At 47.3% G+C, this 19492-nt stretch overlaps 1 protein-coding gene across 1 annotated transcript in view; it reads left to right on the plus strand.

The window, feature by feature from the left end:
- CRTC3 (CREB regulated transcription coactivator 3) overlaps positions 1-19492 on the plus strand; it is a 102890-nt gene that overhangs the window by 3589 nt on the left and 79809 nt on the right. Inside the window, 1 exon segment of the mRNA XM_042988004.1 lies at positions 7700-7798. Coding sequence (XP_042843938.1) covers positions 7700-7798 — 99 coding nt within the window.

The following is a 19492-nucleotide window of genomic DNA, read 5'->3' on the forward strand; positions in this document are numbered from 1 at the left end:
CTGAACACTTCTCATAGGGAACTCTTAGATTCCCGAAGTATATGTCTATAAACCTTCAAGGGTCCAAAGATCCCAGGTGGAGAAGAATCCGTCTAGTTCATTATCGGTCACTGGATGACAGATGTACTGACTTTCCCATGGCATGGCGTTTCCCATTTTTCTATCAGCCCGTGGCAGAATGGATAATCGATGTGGGTACTCTTTCCTCTCTGAGCCTGGGCTGCTCTTCAAGGCATTCTCTGCACAATCAGAGCCAGTCCTTCAGAGTTGGAGTTAAATCTTATTTGCCTAGTCGGTGGGATAGACTGGATTATGGAGAATTTTTCACTCTAGCTGTAGGGGCTCGGCCTTACTAGGAAGCAGTGGGAATATTTGGAGAAGAGAATGCTGTGGGAGGGTTGCTTCAGTGGCGGTCCTTGGGACGGTAGGAAGGATTCACAAGTGGATCCTGGTATGCCTGGAAAGAGACCGTTCCTTTTTTCATTCATTTGCCAGTACTGGAGTACCCGCCGTGGTTGATGGGGTGGGGGGTGGAGGCCAAGACTTGGCGCCTTGCTTCAAAGGTCTTATTAATTTGTTCATCAGATGCTTATCGTATCCCTGGTGTGTGCCAGAGATTAGGATGCACACAGGGCATATCACAGCCAGCAAGCAAAACACAGTCTCCTCATGGATTTTAGGGTTTAATGGAGAAGATATTCCTGTGACAAGTCAGGACACGTTTTGATGAATATTGCAGAAAGGGAAGCAGGCGTAGCTCTGGGAATGGATGGTGGGGAGTCCTCACCTCTTCTAGTGGCCTAAAGGATTGGTGGGGTTGGGGTAGCCATTTGAGGGTATGTGCTTGTGTGTTGAGGGAGAGAGAATGTTTCAGGTGTAGGGAACAGAGGCCCAGCCAGGGGACAAAGATGGTGATCTGAGCTGAGGCATTCACAGGGATCAGATCGTAGAGACAGGACCTGGGACTTGATCCTAAGGACAATGGCGAGTCAAGGAAGGGGTTGACGTAGGGGCGATTTGCGATGCCTCTAGCTCCAGGATCGTGGATAGAACAGAGGAGAAGGTGGCAGAGAAAGCATTTGGAGGTCATGATAGTCCAGGAGATGAATGATGGCCTTGACACTGGGGGGGAGGGGGGGCAAGAGGAAGGCAGAGAGGTGAACAGATCGATACTTTATAGGAGCTAGAAATGACCAGATTTGGCAAATGGACGATCCACAGCTTTCAGACTTGAGCCATTTCCGGGTATCTTCTAGAAAGGGGGGCAGCACTGGTGAGAGCAGATGCTTCACTGTCAGGAGATGGTGAGCGTGAGGTGCCTATGAAGCACGTAAGTAGAGATGGCCCCGCAGGCGGTTCTTTACATGTTCCTGAAGCCACATGAGGATCTCCGAATAAGGGGGGGAAGTCTGGACCAGTGACAGAAGTATGGGGACCTTTGGTGTATAGTTTTAGGAGTAGATTCAGCTGCCTGGGAAGAATTTCAAGAACACGTCTTGCAAATTGGTGAACTAAACTCTAATTTGACCCTTGCAAGGGTAGAAAGGTGTACGTGTGCCCAAATGTGTCTTTTTTTTTTTTTTTTTTTTTTTTTTGAGACAGAGACAGAGCATGAACAGGGGAGGGGAAGAGAGAAAGGGAGACACAGAATCTGAAACGGGCCCCAGGCTCCGAGCTGTCAGCACAGAGCCCGATGTGGGGCTCGAACCCACGGACCATGAGATCATGACCTGAGCTGAAGTCGGACGCTTAACCGACTGAGCCACCCAGGCTCCCCATCTTTTTTTTTTTTTTTTAAGTTTATTTATTTATTTTGAGAGGGAAAGAGTGCGTGCACAAATGGGGGAGGGGCAGAGAGCAAGGGAGAGAGAGAGAATCCCAAGCAGGCTGTGCCCCACGGTCAGTGCTGAGCCCAATGTGGGTCTCGAACTCAGGAACCGTGAGATCGTGACCTGAGCCAAAGTCGGATGCTTAGCCAACCAAGCCCCCCGGGTGCCCCCAAGTGTGTTTTTTAAAAAAAATAATAATCAGGAGCAACAGTGAATATTGGGATTTGACATCAAAGTCAGGATGCTGGCTTCTTTTGAAAAATGAAATCATCTAACGACACTCCCCCTACGTTTCTGCCTGGAGCCCTGCCCGCAGTGGCTTCCCCCGGCAGAAGGGGCATGTGACGTACGTGCTCCTCAGTTTGCCACCGTCTGCACTGCTCCCTGCGGTGCCCCTCGCAGTGACCCCTGCCGCTTCACCTCTCTTCCGCGCTTGGCACCTGCAGGCGTTTGGGGTTGTGAGGCCTGCTGTGGAGGGAGACGTGGACAGGCCCAGAGAAGCCCAAGGAGCTTAAAGGGAAGGTGGGGGAGGGGAGCCAGCAAAGAAGACAGAAGAGCAGCCGGAGGGGGAAAAGCGAGAATGTCAACCAGCTGAGCCCGGTGCTGCTGCCTCGGTCTGACATGATGAGGGACGCGTCGTTTGGTCCAGTCAAGTGGCGGTCGCTGGTCATCTTGGCGAGAGGCCCTGCATTCACGGGGTGCTGGTTGGAAAGGAGGCTGGGAGGCACTGAGGACCAAACGGAAGGAAAGAGGACTGCAGGCTTGTTCCAGAAGGTTGACTTTGAAGGACAACTTGTAGTTTTGACACACCGCAGGGTAAACACAGCCCATCAGCCTGGAGTGCTCGTTTAGTTTGAATGTTGGGGGAGAATCATCTTTGTGTTGAAAGCAAACAAATATTGGACGTGTTCTGTAAGCAGTGAGGCCTCTAAGGCGGAGTAAAGACTAGACATACTGGATTGAGGCTAAATATTGAGCGCTGTCTGTTTGCCAGGTACCGACTGTGCTGACTCCTTTGCATTCGTTATCTCAGATGGTTTTCACAAAGACCCTATGGGGTGCGTATCCAGAATATCCTTTATTTTACAGATGAGCAAGCAGGCTCGCGAGGTGAGGTTGCACGGCTGGTCAGTGGCAGGGCTGGGGTTTGGATGTGGCTGCTCCGCTGAGCGTGCCCTCGACTGCTTTCGTCCCCCATCCGGAGATCTAATTGCACTGGCAGCCTGTGTCGAGAACACTTTCCCCATTGAATTGCCACGATCCTTTTGTCAAAAATCAACTGGGAAAAAAAAAAAAATTCAACTGGCCAGATACCGTGTGGGTCTATGCTCGGACTCCCTCTTCTGTGTTGTTGACCCGCACATCTCTCTTCTTGTTAGTAGCACTCCGCCTGGGTGACTGCGGCTTTGTAGTAAGTCTTGAAGTGAGGTAACTTCAGTCTTCCAACTTTGCTCTTTTTTTTAATGTTCATTTATTTTTGAGAGAGAGAGAGACAGAGCGTGAGTGAAGGAGGGGCAGAGAGACACGTGCACACACACAGAATCCAAAGCAGGACCCGGGCTCTGAGCCATCAGCGCGGAGCCCGACATGGGGCTCAAACCCACGAACCGTGACATCGTGACCTGAGCGTTGAAATAGGACGCTCAACCGACAGAGCCACCCAGGCGCCCCTACTTTGCTCTCTCGAAAAATTGCTTTGGGGCGCCTGGGTGGCTCCGTCGGTTGAGCGTCCGGCTTCGCCCCGAGTCATGATCTCGCGTTTCATGAGTTCGAGCCCCGCGTCGGGCTCTGTGCTGACAGCTCAGAGCCTAGAGCCTGCTTTGCGCCCCTCCCCTGCTCATGCTCTGTCTCCCTCTGTCTCAGAAACAAATAAACATTAAAAAAATTTTTTTTAAATCGCTTTGGCTACCGTAGGTTGGTCATTTGCACATCCATAAGTTTTAGGATTCTGTCGTCAGTTTCTGTAAAAAGGCCTGCTGGGCTTGTGTTTGGGATCGATTGTTGGGAGACTTGGATCTCATTTCAGGTAGACCTTGAAGGGCGGTCCACCCAAGTGTGTGACTGTCGGCTAAGGGTCGCTGACTTAAGTTACAGGGTGAGGCATGAAGGGAAAAGGAGTGGAGGAGCCAGGAATGAGGTAAGTGGGAGCCGATCTCGGGCCACAGTCGAGGAATGGTAGGGTGCCATGAGGTCTTGGGCAAACAGGATAACCCAAGCCCTGTGCGGGGGGAGCAGCCGCTTCTCAGCCGCATGCATCGTGGCCACGCAAGAACGTACACTCAGCGTTGTTCGATCTTCCAATCAAGAGAAGTTGGGAATCCAGATTTTTGTACAGTCTTCCGACGGGAAAATGAAAGTGTAAAGCGTCGAGTGGGTCAGGATCCTGTGGGTCAGCCAGAACTCGCTAGGCTAAACGTGGCCTCTGGCCTGCCAGTCTGTGACCTCTGCCTTAGGCTACTCATTCTTCGGTGCTCACTTTCGTTATTAGTAAGCATTATGGTGTTGAAGACCGTCTCGAAGGTTCTTTCTAGGTCGCTGACTCTATATTTCAAAAGAGGAAAATAGCCAAGTTACTCGAGGGTTTAGGAGGTAGTTGAGAATGGCAACAACGATAATACTTGGAGAGGTTGTCCGCGGCTTTACGTTTTCTATCCCCCTGTCACGTCTCTTCTCTCTCTCAATCCTCACATTGTCTCTGTGAAGTAGACAGCAGAATAATTTACCCAGCCAAGTGGGGGCTTCGGGTCACACAGGTCTTTCAACTCCAAACCCGGTACTCTTTTTACTGTGGCGCAACAGTCTCTGAAGACCCTAGAATAGGCACTTGGGGATGGAGCCCACCCATGGGAGGCTGTGAGAGGGCCTTCCGCTCAGCGCAAGGCACGTCTCCAGCGAGATTCAGAACTTAGCCTGCTGCAGTGCTAAGGCTTTCGCGTAAGAGTGAAAGCCTTTGTGAGAACTCTCTGGAGGCAAGAACTTTGGCATGTGTTCATCTTAGTAGGACAGTGCCTGGTATGGTGACACACAGTGAAAAGTTTTTGTGTGAGCGAATAAGTGGATGGATTGATGGAGGAAGGAATCAAAGGCTCTAGATCAAGGGGTCCAAGAGTTTTGTCTAGAGAATATCAAGGATAGAGAGTCACGTGCTTCTGGTAAGAGTTTCGAGAACGTTAAGATCAAAAGCAGAGATTTTATTCTTGTAACTCAGCTGATGGATGGAAAAGGCTCACTATGTCCTTCCTCCTCCTCCTATTTGGCTCTCAGATCTGGGTTTTGATGAAAAGATTACAACTGCTTCCCAGTGCGGTATGTTTGAGAAAGCAGATACTGTGTGTTCAAGGAAGTTAAGGCCACCAAGGGGTTTTGTATGCCTTTAAAACTTCCAGCCAGATACAGGCTTTTATCTTTTGGGGATGCATATTGAAATATGGAACGATACGACGTCTGCATTTCTTTCCGGGAGGGGCGGCACGGGTAGTGAAGCTGGCAAAGATAAATCAAGACTGGACATAAGATAATCGTGGAAGCTGGATAGATGGGGTTTCATTGTACCCATCTCTATTTTGTATATATTTGAAATTTTTTATAATAAATATGAAAACCAAACAAAATCAGAGAGCTTCATAGGGCCAGTGATGCTTTTTTTTTTTTTTTTTTTTTTTTTTTTTAATCTTCTTTATTTTCAGAGAGAGAAGAGAGTGAGCGAGCAGGGGAGGGGCGGAGACAGAGAATCCCAAGTAGGCTCCACGCTGTCAGCTCAGAGCCTGACGCGGGGCTCGAACTCATGAAATCGCGAGATCGTGACCTGAGCCAAAATCAAGAACCAGACTCTTACCTGACTGAGCCATCCCGGCGACCCCCCAGTGGTGCTTTTGATCCATCAAACTTCACTTTTCTCTGAGCTTGTAAATAGTATGATCATCGAGAGAAATGAACAATGGAAGGGACCATAGCACCTAGAAAAATGTGGGTTTTGGGGCGCCTGGGTGGCTCAGTCGGTTGAGTGACCGACTTCGGCTCAGGTCATGATCTCGCAGTTTGTGAGTTCGAGCCCCACGTCTGGCTCTGTGCTGACAGCTCAGAGCCTGGAGCCTACTTCAGATTCTGTGTCTCCCCCTCTCTCTACCCCTCCCCTGCTCACGCTCTGTGTCTCTCTGTCTCTCAATAATAAATAAACATTAAAAAATTTAAAAAAAAATGTGGGTTTTGAGATAGCTATAGCTTGGCCTCTTCTAGCTGTGTGCCCTCAGGCAAATGGTGAACTTTCCTAAGTCTGGGTCTCCAGGTCTGTAATGGCAGGATAATACGAGCTTGGTGGTTGTGGGGAGGGTTAGGGATGAAAGGAGCAGAGCACCTGAGGACAGCATCTGGCTCATCGCAGGGGCTCTTATCTGGCAGTTTTCATTATTATCAAAGGGCCTAATAATGAAAGGGTAAAAAACCTGCTTGGGGGTTCCCACCTACTGTTTCTTCCCTATGTGAATTCTACGTGCCGAGCGCTCTACAACCACAAAGGTCGTTTATTGTTTTAGAAACAGAACCTTAAAGACCAAATGGGACCACCTTGGGGTTTCCAAGAACTGTAACCAGTTCACTGCCTTTGGATATGAAGCAAGGAAGAGCTCGCAGAAAGAAGTGAGAACAGTGGGGTGCCATTTGATAGCTGTCGAATTTGCCTTCATCTTTGCCCCAGTTAATGACGATCTTCAGTGTTAGTGAGTTTTGTTTGTGATAAACTGTTTCCTTACATATACATGGGTACACCCCTTGGGAAATCATTATGGCGTTATGTACTGAGAGCCAGGTAAAGGCCCATACCCAGAGACTTAGTACTCACTCTTTGGCATGTGTTCTAAAGAAATGATGCAGAAGAAGAAATTCTATATGGCCGTTCAAAAAGATTAATATCACAGAAAAGGGGCGCCTGGGTGGCTCAGTCGGTTGAGCGTCCGACTTCGGCTCAGGTCATGGTCTCGCGGTTCGTGAGTTCGAGCCCCGCGTCGGGCTCTGTGCTAACAAAACACCTCAGAGCCTGGAGCCTGCTTCGGATTCTGCGTCTCCCTCTCTCTCTGCCCCTCCCCTGCTCATGCTCTGTCTCTCAAAAATAAATGTTAAAAAAATTTTTTTTTTAAATATCACAGAAAAAAGTTAAGATGTAGGCATGAAAGATTGTGGCTATGATTACCGCTGTGCAGCTATTATACATGTAGATGGAGACAAGAGCACGTAGAAGGGAAAACAGCTAATGTGTTGGAGTCACCGAGTGTGGCTTAGATTTCCTTTAAGAAATTCTTTTATTGCCATTAAAGATTGTGCCTGCACACCTACACACGTACTCAAAGGCCTTGCAAAGGCCTCACTATCATGGTGCATGGGACATTTGGAACGTGGGTAAAGTCTTCCCCCAAAATAGGCTCATCAAAACCCGGAAAGTGGGGTACCTGGGTGGTTCAGTCGGTTAAGCGTCCAACTTCAGCTCAGGTCATGATCTCACAGTTTGTGGGTTCGAGCTCCGCGTTGAGCTCTTCTGCTGTCGGCACAGATCCTGTCTGTCTGTCTGTCTGTCTGTCTCTCTGTCTGTCTGTCTGTCTCTCTCTCTCTCTTTCTGTGCCCCTCTTTGGCTTGCTTTCTCTCAAAAATAAATAAACATTAAAAAAAAAGAATTTTTTAAGTGGAATTCGGTGGAATATTATTTAAAAAGAATCCGAAAGCACTGGAAACCTGAAGGTTTCAGGTAGGAAAAGGTAGAAGAGGAATCGAAACCAAGACTTGCACTCTTGAACCATTTTACTGCAAAACACCGCACATCGATGCTCCTCTCGGATCTTTGCTGTCCTGTCTCACCCGTCTCGAAATCTCTTTGTTTCCAGGTCCAATTTCAGAAGCTTCAGCAGCTCCGCCTTACGCAGTACCACGGAGGATCCTTACCAAACGTGAGCCAGCTGCGGAGCAGCGTGCCAGAGTTCCAGGTACCTCCAGATACTTCCTTTCTTCAGGCTGAAGCGAGTGTTAAAAAAAAAAAAAAAAGAAAGAAAGAAAGAGGTTGTCCTTACAAAGATGAGATCTTGAAGGATGCAGTTCAGTGTTCTTCTGGGAAGTCGACCATTCTTTTTCCTAGTTCCTGCAGCAGGAGATCGTGTTATCTCACAGGCCAGCGGTCTACGGCTGCCCTGTCCGGTAGAGACGTGCTGTGAGCCACGTGCGTAATTCAAACCTTTCTAGGAGCCACATTAAAGAAAAAGAAACAGGTGTCATTAATTTCAATATTGTTTAAATGGCTTAGTTATTTAACTAAGAATGACATGTCAGAAATGTCATGTCAACATAGAAGCAGCACAACAAACACAAAGGAGATACCTCACGTTCTTTTTTAAATCAGTCTTTGAAATCTGGTGGGTGCCGTATGCTTACAGCCCGTCTCCGTTCAGACTCGCCACAGTTCACTGCTTTCGTGTGGTGGTTTTCGGCCGTCTTGGACGGTACGGATCTAAGGCACAGATACGTGGTGTCTTTTGCACTTAGATTAGTGCGAGGTCATAGGGTGCTTCAATCACTCATATCAAGTGGAGAGTCTTGTACAGAACAACGTGGAATTGATACTTCAGACAGCGGTGTGGGATGCTGTTGTTAAGATCCAAGTGAGAATTACTTAGGTACCCTAGTCCCTCAGAAACCAGAAGCCTGTCGTTCCAATTAGACAATGTAAGATTGGGTATTCAAATTGGGATATAAACTTTAAGACAGAGCATACGTTGATCTATTTGAGTGACTCCCATTTTCAGAGTGCTGTCTTCTTTCTTTGTTGTAAAAGCCGGGCTCACTTGTTTGATGATGTCCCATAAGGCACAAGTATTCTTTAAAATGGAGACTTCCATTTGATCAAATGGGAGTGCTAATAGGAGTTCTTAAATATAATGGTTATTAGAAAAAGTACAATATGACCATATTTGTGCCTTATTACACTGGAGTCTTGTCTTTACCATATTGATATGAATCTCACTGTAGTGTTGCCTGTATTTGGGGATCTGCCTCTATAGATCACATGCTCTTCTACATGGGTCTACTGGATCATTTGGTATCCAGATAAAGTAGATCTCTGCTTTATGCTGGATTTCTGGCTTCTGAAATCGTCTTTGTCGAGGTTTGCTGTGTTTGAGATCCTGATTTTGTGGTACTTTGTAGTCAACTTCAGAGGAATATAGAACTTCCCATCCTGCCCCTGCCCTGTCGCAAAGGGGAATGAATGGGATGAACTAACAGCCCTTGACCCTCTCAGGATTCTTTCTTTGGATACTTTCATTGCTTTGAAACAATCACAAATTTACAGAAAAATTGGAAGTTCAGTACAAATAACAAAAAAAAAATTTTTTCATGTTTTTATTTTATTTTTGATATATATATATATAGAGAGAGAGAGCGAGTGTGTGCGTAAGCGGGGGAGGGACGGAGAGGGAGACACAGAATCCGAAGCAGGTTCCAGGCCCCGAGCTGTCCGCACAGAGCCCGATGCGGGGCTCGAACTCATGAACCGTGAGATCATGGCCTGAGCTGAAGTCTGAGATTCAACCCACTGAGCCACCCAGGCGCCCGCACTTTTTTATTTTCTTTTTTTACCCATTGAGAGACTAAGTTGTGAACCTGATGCTCTATCAGCCCAGAGTATTTCACTGTGTATTTTCCTGTAAGCAAGGACGTCGTCACTCATAACTCAAACAGAGCCATCAAAATCAGAAAATCAGCAGTGGAATGTTATTACCGCCTGATCCATAGACCCTGTTCACATGTGGTTTCACTGCATGGCCTATTACGGCCCTTCCTAGCAGAAGGATCCAGTTCAGAATCACATGTGTTCAGTTATTGTCCTCAGTCTCCTTCAGTCTAGAACGGTTTTTCAGTCAGTCTTTTATCTTTGACATTAAAAATATGTACTTTTTTTTTTTTTTGACTTTTGTGATCTGGCCACTTTTGAAGACCATTAGCCAGGAATTTTGTAGAATGTCCCTCATTTGGGGTTTGTTTGATGTTTCTTTGTGATCCAAGTCAGATTATGTGTCTTTGGCAGGAGTGGCACGGAATGACGCTGTTACTGTGTCCCCTTGAGTGGGTGATTTTCTTTCGTCCTACCACTGATGGTAGGAGTGGAGTTTGTCCCATGCCTCTTCGCGTTAAAGTTACTCGTTCCCTTTGTAACGAACAGACACTTTGTGAGGAGATACCGTGTCCTGCTCCTTATCAGGCTTCCTTACATCTTTTTATTTATTTCTGAATATCCAGTTTTGTGGCTTCTTCTTTAATTCAGTGGGTTAGTCTGTAACTATTAGTTACTTTGATGCCCGTATCATCCCTGGTTAGCCCAGTACGAGCCTTCTTCCCAGGATTCCTGACAAATTGAGAAGAAAAAGGAATCCTAGGAATACAGATTTCAAAAGAACACAGGTTTGTTTTAAGTAGGTTCCACACCCAGTGTGGGGCTTGAACTCATGATCAAGATCAAGATCATGATCAAGAGTCACGTGCCAACCAGGCGCCCCCAGATTTTTTTTTTTAAGTAAGTTTTTTTGAGGTGTAATTTGCCTACAATACGATTGGCCTGGCTCAGGCATACAGGTCTGTGTTGTATAATCACCACCGTAGTCAAGATACAGAAGAGTTCCATCATCCCTCAGAAGTTCCTTCATGTCCCTTTGTAATCTGGCTCCACCCCCCACCTCCAGCCCCTGGAAACCACTGCTCTGTCGTTTAGCCTGTCCCAGCGTGTCCTATGAAGGGAATCAAAAGTGTGTAATTTTACAAGCTCTTCTTTCGCTGAGCAGATCGCATTTGGGAAGCATCCACATTGTTGCATGAATGAGTTTTCTAGAGCTGCCATGAGCTGGGGGGCTTATGACAGCAGAAGTCTAGTCTCTGAGGCTGGAAGTCTGAGATCAGGGTGTCGGTTGGGCCCCGCTCTCGGAAGGCTCCAGGGGAGAATCCTGCCTTGCCTCTTCCTAGCTTCTGTTGGTTCCTTGGTGTCCCTTGGCTTGCAGCTGCTCACTCCAGCCTCTGCCTCCCTCCCTCTGACCTTCCTGTTTGTAGGTGTCTCTGTGTCCAAAGCTCCCTCCCCCTTCTCTTTTAAAGACACCAGTCCCGGGGCGCCTGGGTGGCTCAGTCGGTTGAGCGTCCGACTTCAGCTCAGGTCACGATCTCGCGGTCCGTGAGTTCGAGCCCCGCATCGGGCTCTGGGCTGATGGCTCAGAGCCTGGAGCCTGCTTCCGATTCTGTGTCTCCCTCTCTCTCTGACCCTCCCCCATTCATGCTCTGTCTCTCTCTGTCTTTAAAATAAACTTAAAAAAAAAAAAAAAAAAAAGACACCAGTCCCTGGATCAAGGGCCCACTCTAATCCAGTATGATCCCATCGTAGTCTGATTTTATCTGCGAAGATTCTGTTTCCAAATAAGATCACATTCACAGGTACTGGGGATTCGGGCTTGAGCATATCTTTTCAGGGGAACATAATTAACTCCCTGCATTGCGTTTATCTGGAGTTTATTCCTTTTTATTGCTTTCTATTCCATTATATGGGGGCGCTAGGGTTCCTTGATCCTCTCATCAGTTAACGGGCGTTTGGATTATTTCCACACTTTGGCACTTGTGAATAAAGGTATTCACGTATAGTTTTTGTGTAAATACCTAGGAGTGGAACTGCTGGGTGACATGGCACGTGCAGCTTCAACCTTATAAGAAGCTGCCGAACCGTCTTACAACGTGCCTGTGCCGTTTCACATTCCCACCAGGAGGTACAAGAGAGGGCCCCAGTGGTTCTGCCCTGCTTTCCAGCACTTCGTACTCCAATATTTCAGGGGTTTGTTTTTTGATTGTGGGAAAAACACAACATCAAATTTACCATCTTAACCATTTTTAAGTGTCCAGTTCGAGTACAGTGTCATATACACAGTGTCAAGTATATTCACATGGTTGTGCAGCCAATCTCCAGAACGTTTTCATGTTACACAACTGAAGCTCTGTCCCCATTAAACAACCACTCCCCACTCCCTCCTCCCCGGGGCCCCCGTAACCACCACTCTCCCTTCAGCCTCTGAATTTGAGTGCTCCGGGCGCTTCGTGTCAGTGGAGTCCTACGGTACTTGTCTTCTCCCGACTGGCTTATTTCACTCAGCAGGTGTCCTCAAGGCTCATCCATATGGTAGCACGTGACAAGACTTCCGTTTTATTCAAGGCACGGTAGCATTCCATCGTGTGTATAGACACATTTTGTTTATCCGCTCGCCCGTCACGGACATTCGGGTTGCTTCTACCTCTTGGCTACTGTGAATAACGCCACTGCGAACATTGGTGTGAAAACGTCTCTTAGAGGCCCCGATTTCAGTTCTTCCGGGTGTGTCCTCAGACGTGACCTTGCTGGATCAGATGGTAATTGGATTTTAAATATCTTGAGTAACAGCCATACCATTTTCCACCGCGTCCGCACCATTTTGCGTTCTGGCCAGCAGTACGCGAGGGTCCAGTTTGTCCGCATCCTCGCCAACGCTTGTCATTTTCTGTTTTTGTTTGTTTGTTTAATAGCGGTCGTCCTAATGGGTGGGAGGTGATGGAAGTTCGGTTTAAAAGATTTTTGTCGTTCTAGTGCATGTGTTGTGCTATCGTATTATTATTATCTGTTAATGTTTATTTATTTTTGAGAGAGAGACAGTGAGAGTGCAAGCCGGGGAGGGGCAGACAGAGGAGGGGACACAGGATCTGAAGAAGGCTCCCTGGGCTGACAGCACAGAGCCCGCCACTGGGCTTGAACTCGCCAACCATGAGATCACGACCTGAGCTGAAGCCAGATGCTCAATCAACTGAGCCACACAGACGCCCCAGACTTTTGCCTAATTTTTAACTTGACTTGCTCATTTCCCTATTACTGAGTTGTGAGAGTTCTTCATGTTTGGATGCCATTTCCTTGGGAGATATGCATTTGCAGCTATTTTCTCCCTGTCTGTGGCTTGTCTTCTTTTCCCAACAAAGTCTTGAAAAGCAGAAGGTTTTTTTTTTTAATGTTTATTTATTTTTGAGAGAGAGACAGAGCACGAGCAGGGGAGGGGCAGAGAGAGGGAGACACAGAATCCAAAGCAGGTTCCAGGCTCTGAGCCGTTAGCACAGAGCCCGACACGGGGGTCAAACCCGCGAGCTGTGAGATCATGACCTGAGCCGAAGTTGGACGCTTAACCGACTGAGCCCCCTAGGCACCCCAGAAGTTTTTAATTTTGATGAAGTCCAGTTTATCAGTTCTGTCGTTTTATGACTTATGCCTTTCATGTCTTATCTAAGAATTATTTGCTTAACTCAAGGTCACAAAGATGTTTTTCCTGTGTGTGCTTCTGGAAGTTTTATGGTTTTGGGTTGTACACCTAGATATTTCAAGTTAATTTTTTTTTTTTTTTTTTTAACGTAGTGCAAAGTACGGGTTGAAGACCACTCTCTTTGCCCGTGGATGTTGAATTGTGCCGGCATCATTTGTGAGAAGACTTTTCTTTCCCTATCAAATTGCCTTGGCATCTTTGTTGAAAATCAATGGACCATATATGCGTGGGTCTCTGTTTCTAGACTCTATCTTCTGTTCCATTCATCTTCATATTTCTGATTTTGCTAATGCCATACTTTTTAAAAAAATTAATATTTTAAAGATTTTATTTTTAAGTAATCTCTACGCCCAGTGTGGGGCTTGAACCCACAGCCCCACGATCAAGAGTTGCATGCTCTACTGACTGAGCCAGCCAGGCCCCCTAATACCACATGTTCTTAAAAAATTGAGGTATAATTGACATGTAATGTTATATTAGTTTTAGGAGTAGAATGTAGTGATTTGATATTTGTACGTGTTGTAAAATGATCACTACAATAAGACTAGTTAATTTCTGTCACCAAACAGAAAAAAAAAATTTTTTTATGATGAGAAATTAAGATTTACTCTCTTTGGCAACCTTCAAATAGGCAATACAGTTTTATTAACTGTAGTCACCATGCTGTACTTTATGTCTTCATGACTTTATTTTACAACTAGAAATTTATACCCCGTGAGCTCCTTTACCCATCTTATCCCCTCATTCCCCTTTTTAAGATTCTGTATATGAGTGGGATCCTCATACCACACTTTTTGTTTTTTTTTAATGTTTTTATTTTTGAGAGAGAGACTGAGCATGAGTGGGGGAGGGCCAGAGAGAGGGGGAGACACAGAATCCGAGGAGGCTCCAGGCTCTAAGCCGTCAGCACAGAGCCCGACGCGGGGCTCGAACTCCCAAACCGTGAGATCATGACCTGAGCCAAAGTTGGACGCTTAACCGACTGAGCCACCCAGGCACCCCCATACCACACATTGTCTGGATTGAAAGCCTTACCTTTACAGGCAGGCTTGGAATCAGGTAGTGAGACTCCTACAAGGGTGGTCTTTTTTTTTTTTTTTTTTTTTTAATGTTGTGTGGTTTATTGTAGTTCTTTTATCCACACAACTGCAGAGTCAGTGTGTCGATTTCTACAAAGAAAGCCTGCTGGGATTTTAGACGGGATTGCATGTGATCTGTATATCAGGTTGGGGGGAGGGGGGAAGTGACGTCTCAATAATAACGAGTCTCCCAATCCATAAATGCGGTACAGAAGCACAGATTTTGATTCAAGTTAAGTTGCTTATAATTATTTATGTAGACACAGTCCTCTCCCTTTTATGTTTATAGATCACTTTGGAGTTTACCAAATGTTTTCACATCCATTATTTTACTTGACCTTCACTACATTAGTTTGGTAACCACAGTACTATTTTAATATTGGTGACAGACCAATTTTCTGTCCTAATGGAAGATCTAAAAGCACATTCTTTTCCTTTAACCCATTGGGCCCTTTTGCAGAGGACAGAAACTTATCAGATGAGTAAAGCAAACCTAGCTTCTCAGGCTGCCTTCTGTGATCCTCAGCGAGGGGTGGGCCATCAGTCAGGGGGTGGGGGGCTGGCTAGAGTTACAGCTCCAGGCGGGGCCTGGCGTCTGTACACTGAGGGCAGAGAGAAGGAGGTGGCATCTCTGAAGGCTCGGGATGTGTCTCCGGGTTAGGGGAGAGCCAGCCATTCTTCAGCCTTGAGCCAGCCTAGCCTGCCTCACAGCTAAGGCACCTGCTGGTGTGTGGCCTGATTGTCAGGCAGCTGCAGAGAGAGGGCTGGCTATCCGGGCGTAGTTACAGCCTCTCCCAGCCTCCATGCAACCTGCCTCGTCCTTTCAAATTGTATCACTGAAAACTCATGGCGCTTTTTACGTTCCTGATCACTACATTTTAACAAAATTGCGTCATCTTGTTGATAACTGAGGGTCTGTAAGTTCTAGCTAATTTAGGGAACAATCTGGTAGCCAAAGGGAGAAAGCCGTGCCGCGTGGCAGGAAAGATGTGGAAGGCCAGGTCCGCGCTGGTGATTTTCTTGAGGCCTGCTGCCCATGTGAGAGCGTATAATGAGGCCCAGAATGTGCACAGTAAGTGTGGGAGAAGACCAGAACTTAAACACTCTGGCTCCTAGTTCCATTTTTATGGCTTTCTTTTCTAATTTTTATAAGATTCTTTAAAAAACTGACTGGCAAAAGATACTATTATCAAATTCCAACAAATGGAAAACATTAGTAGTAATCTTAGTCCAAAAATACTGTTGATAATAGCCAGCATTTATTGAGGATATGCTGTGGACCATACACTTCATTAAACTCTGCCTAGATAATTTAATCTTCACAAAACCCTTTGGGGCTATTGTTGTCTGGGGGCTCATCTCATTTTTCTAGGAGTTTTTGCTTTTCTGTTTTTTAATGTTCATTTACTTTTGAGAGAGAGCAAGAGGGACAGAGCGTGAGCGGGTGAGGGGCAGAGAGAGAGGGAGACACAGAATCCGAGGCAGGCTCCAGGCTCTGAGCTGTCAGCACAGAGCCCATTGCAGGGCTCGAACCCCCGAACCGTGAGATCATGACCTGAGCTGAAGTCGGACGCTCAACCGACTGAGCCACCTAGGTGCCCCAGGTTCACTTTCTTAAAACACTTCCATTAGGGAAGATTTCAATCATATTAAACAGTCATATTTGCATGTATCTTGATCCCATGTGAAGAGCTGTTGGCCTGAGATGATTTATACTTATGTATAAGCTTGTATTAAATATAAAAAAAAAATGGTTGCCTCAACTTCCTATGGCTGGTTTTCTGAATCTGTAAAATGTATCCAAAGGAAACTGTGGACAGTGTTTCAGTAACTTGGTATTCGTTTGGACAGGCAGACAGGGAGTTATTTGAAACCTTTGCTTTGCTCCCTTTACCAGTCTTGTAGCAGCTTTTGAATCCTCCTGTGTCCTCGTGTAGAAAATCCAGTCCTGTCCACATATTTGAATTCCAGACCTCGAGAGCCGCTTCTTGGAATTTCAGAGTAATATCATAAGTAGGGTATAGGCGTCAGCATGTAGCATCTGAAACACCTTCACTTCCTACAGCCAGACTCAGCTCTCAGCTCTGCTGGCTCTTGTCCACACTGAAGGCTGTGAGGGCCTGAGAGGACCCAGGGGGGCAGAAGCGGGTTTACATGGAGCACTGAGCTCTGCCTGCCCACCCCGTGGCACGAGGGACTCTCCCAGCCTCCGGAGCTGAACTCCAAGCAGGTGAGAAGGTAGGTGGTGAAACAAGACGGATTGATGCTCTCTGAGTCTCCTCACAGATAGCGGAGGGCGGGACGGGTAGGTGAACATCTTGTAGTCCTTCGTTCCGAAGGGAAGAGCTGAGGTTCCTCGATGCCACCTTGAAAGCTCTGGAGGGGCTGCAGACCACCGTCCCCGAGTCCCCCTAGGCACATCATACAATTCCCTGAACCCTGTGATGGTAATGACAGTCACTTGATAAGAGTTGGTACAAGGATTCGATGAATGCAGAATGAAAGCAGAAGGGCTTTGGAAACTGGTGTCCAAAGCTCCCATTGGTCATTGACACAAGTAGTGCTTAGGGACACTTTTGAAGGAGGAAGTTTGTACTTACCGCTTTCTACTCTTTTTGTTCAGACCTCTTCTTACTTCCTCTCCCCACACCCCCAGGGCCCACACTCTCCAGGTATGGTGGTCACTCGCCGGAGGTGGCTCTTTACCTTTAAATTAATGAAGATGAAATAACATTCAGAATCCAGTTTCTTGGCCACACAGCCCTATGGCTGGTGGCTGCCGGGGTGGTGGGAGTGTCCTCACGCTGAGCTCTGGGCCCCAGTCTCAGCCCAGCCCAGCCCAGCCCAGCCCAGCCCAGGCTTCCTCTTCCCCTCCCAGCCCAGCTTCAGAACCATCCTCCCGCCCTCCTTCCCTTCAGCAGCCAGTCAGATTTCTGTGTCCTGGCTAAAGTGCTTACTTGGATTGTAAGAAAAGCATTCTGATTAAATTGCATACCAAAACAAACTCAGCCTCCCCTGAGTCTCAGAGGCACACGCGTTTCACAAGAGGATGCTTGCGGGGGCGCCTGGTGGTCCAGTCCCGTAAGCGTCCCACTCTTGATTTCGGCTCAGGTTGTGATCTCGTGGTTTGTGGGTTCGATCCCCGGGTCGGGTTCTGTGCTGACAGCATGGAGCCTGCTTGGGGTTCTCTCTCCTTCTCCCTCTCTCACTGACCCTCCCCTGCTTGATCTCTCTCCCTCAAAGTAAACAAATAGACCCACCCGGGACGGCTTTGTGTTCTCCTGTCCCCGCTCCCCTCCAAGAGAGGCGTTCAATCTCTTCCTTTTCAATTCTCGTTAACTGACAGGCCGATAAATGGTAAATAAGTTCAGCACGTATTTCTTAAGTACCTGCTACGGGGGCGGAAATAGAACACGTTCTGTATGAGGTGCAGGAAACCAGCTTTGTGTCCTGAGGGTTGGTGGCCTGCACGGGGCCACTGCTCCTCCCCCCAGGCAGGCTGCCTGGCCTCGGCCGTGAGCGGTCCACGTAGGGTGAGGTCTTGAGTCACAGATGAGGGGGTGTCCACAGAAGCCTCGAAGCTGCCCCTTGTACTGCCTGTCCTTCTTTAGACAGTCTGTCTGTGTCTGCCTTCAGCCCCCAGCGCCTCGTAGTTCCTGAGGGTCCCTCATCGGTTCTTTTGCCCCCTGGAGCTTTGGCAGCGACATGAGGCGTGAATGGGCCGCCCGCCGGCCTCTGCCTCCACTGGGTGCTCCCCAGGAGAAGGCTCCGGTGGCGGGAGGGGCCTGCGTGCTGGGCTGTGACCCTGGGCACGTCCTCAACCTCTCTCAGCCTGCTTGTTCACATGGAAAATAGGGACAGTCATGTTTACCTGTAGATGACGGGGGGCACGGAGGAGACACAAAGGGATTTGGGAGCTGGAGTGAGCTAAGATGTAGAGATAAGTGATTCCTTCCCAAGCCACTCACCAACCTCTGCTTATGTATGCTCGTTCGTCACAGCCCCGTGGCTTCTGTGGCACAGTCATCGGCTCCAAAGTTAAAAGTGAGAGGGAATTTTGTTCCCAAGGTCATAAACCTTAGCCAGTGCTGCTCTTGGGTACAGATGCTCTCTACCAGCCATGAAACAATACCCTTTTATCCCAATACCAGCAGATATGACAAGATAGGGCAGTGACCTTCTGCATGAGAGTTAGGAGACATTCACACGTTATTTTAGCGTGTTTTATTCCCAGGAAAGATTTTCACTGACGACCAATATCTATTTTACGTTATGTCTTAGTTTCTTTTTTGGAGAATGGCACTTTTCTGACCTGGTCCCTAAATTCTGCTTAGGAGTCCATACCTCAAACTACATGCATTTTGCAACCATGATTTTTTTGTTGTTGTTGTTGTTTTAACTATCTCTGTGTTGGATTTGCTCACTGGTTTACCTTTGACTTCTGACTCCCAAAAGCATGTTCTCCTCTTCTGCTTGAGGAAATAGTGAGACACACAGAAAGGGGCTTGTTTAATAGCTTCGGAATGCGCATCTGCCCCAAAATAGGAACTGTGACCAAGAATGTAGTAGCTGTATTTTTAATACAGATTTGGGCAATACTTTTCCCTTCCTTTTAATCTAACGCTACGTATTGAATAGTGGACTCAGGAATTAAAAAAAAGAGGAAAGTAGACAACTCATGAATGTCTAGCCGTTGGGAACTGAGGTCTCCGAAACCGTGCACGGGGCTGGGAACCACACACCGAATTACAAACATCTGCATCCACAGGCACTCGATCAAGGAGTCTGGAGCAGCGCCACGTTCATTCTGCCTCTCACATGCTCCCGGTTATTCACAGCCGGGAGGGTCAAGCATAGCACGGGGGCTCCAAATAGCCCCTTTAGAAGGCACTTATATACCGGTAATTTAAAGTTTCCATGCCAGAAAAGTTGCAAGAGATGAGAACTTCTGAGAATCCATCTGTCGGATGAAACCAATGAAAAGCTCGGTGAGGACTAAACGTGCCAACATGAGGTTTGTTTACAAATGCAAGCTTTAGGGCAGGGCTGCCTGGGTGGCTCAGTCAGCTGAGCATCTGACTCTTGAGTTTTGCTCAGGTCATGATCTCATGGCTCACGGGTTCGAGCCCTGCATCGGGTTCTGTACTGACAGCTTGGAGCCTACTTGGGATTCATTCTCTCTCTCTCTCTCTCTCTCTCTCTCTCTCTCTCTCTCTCTTTCTCTGCCCCTCTCCCACTCATG

This window comes from Panthera tigris, chromosome B3 (genome assembly GCF_018350195.1).
Source record: "Panthera tigris isolate Pti1 chromosome B3, P.tigris_Pti1_mat1.1, whole genome shotgun sequence".
Classification (NCBI taxonomy): Eukaryota; Metazoa; Chordata; class Mammalia; order Carnivora; family Felidae; genus Panthera; species Panthera tigris.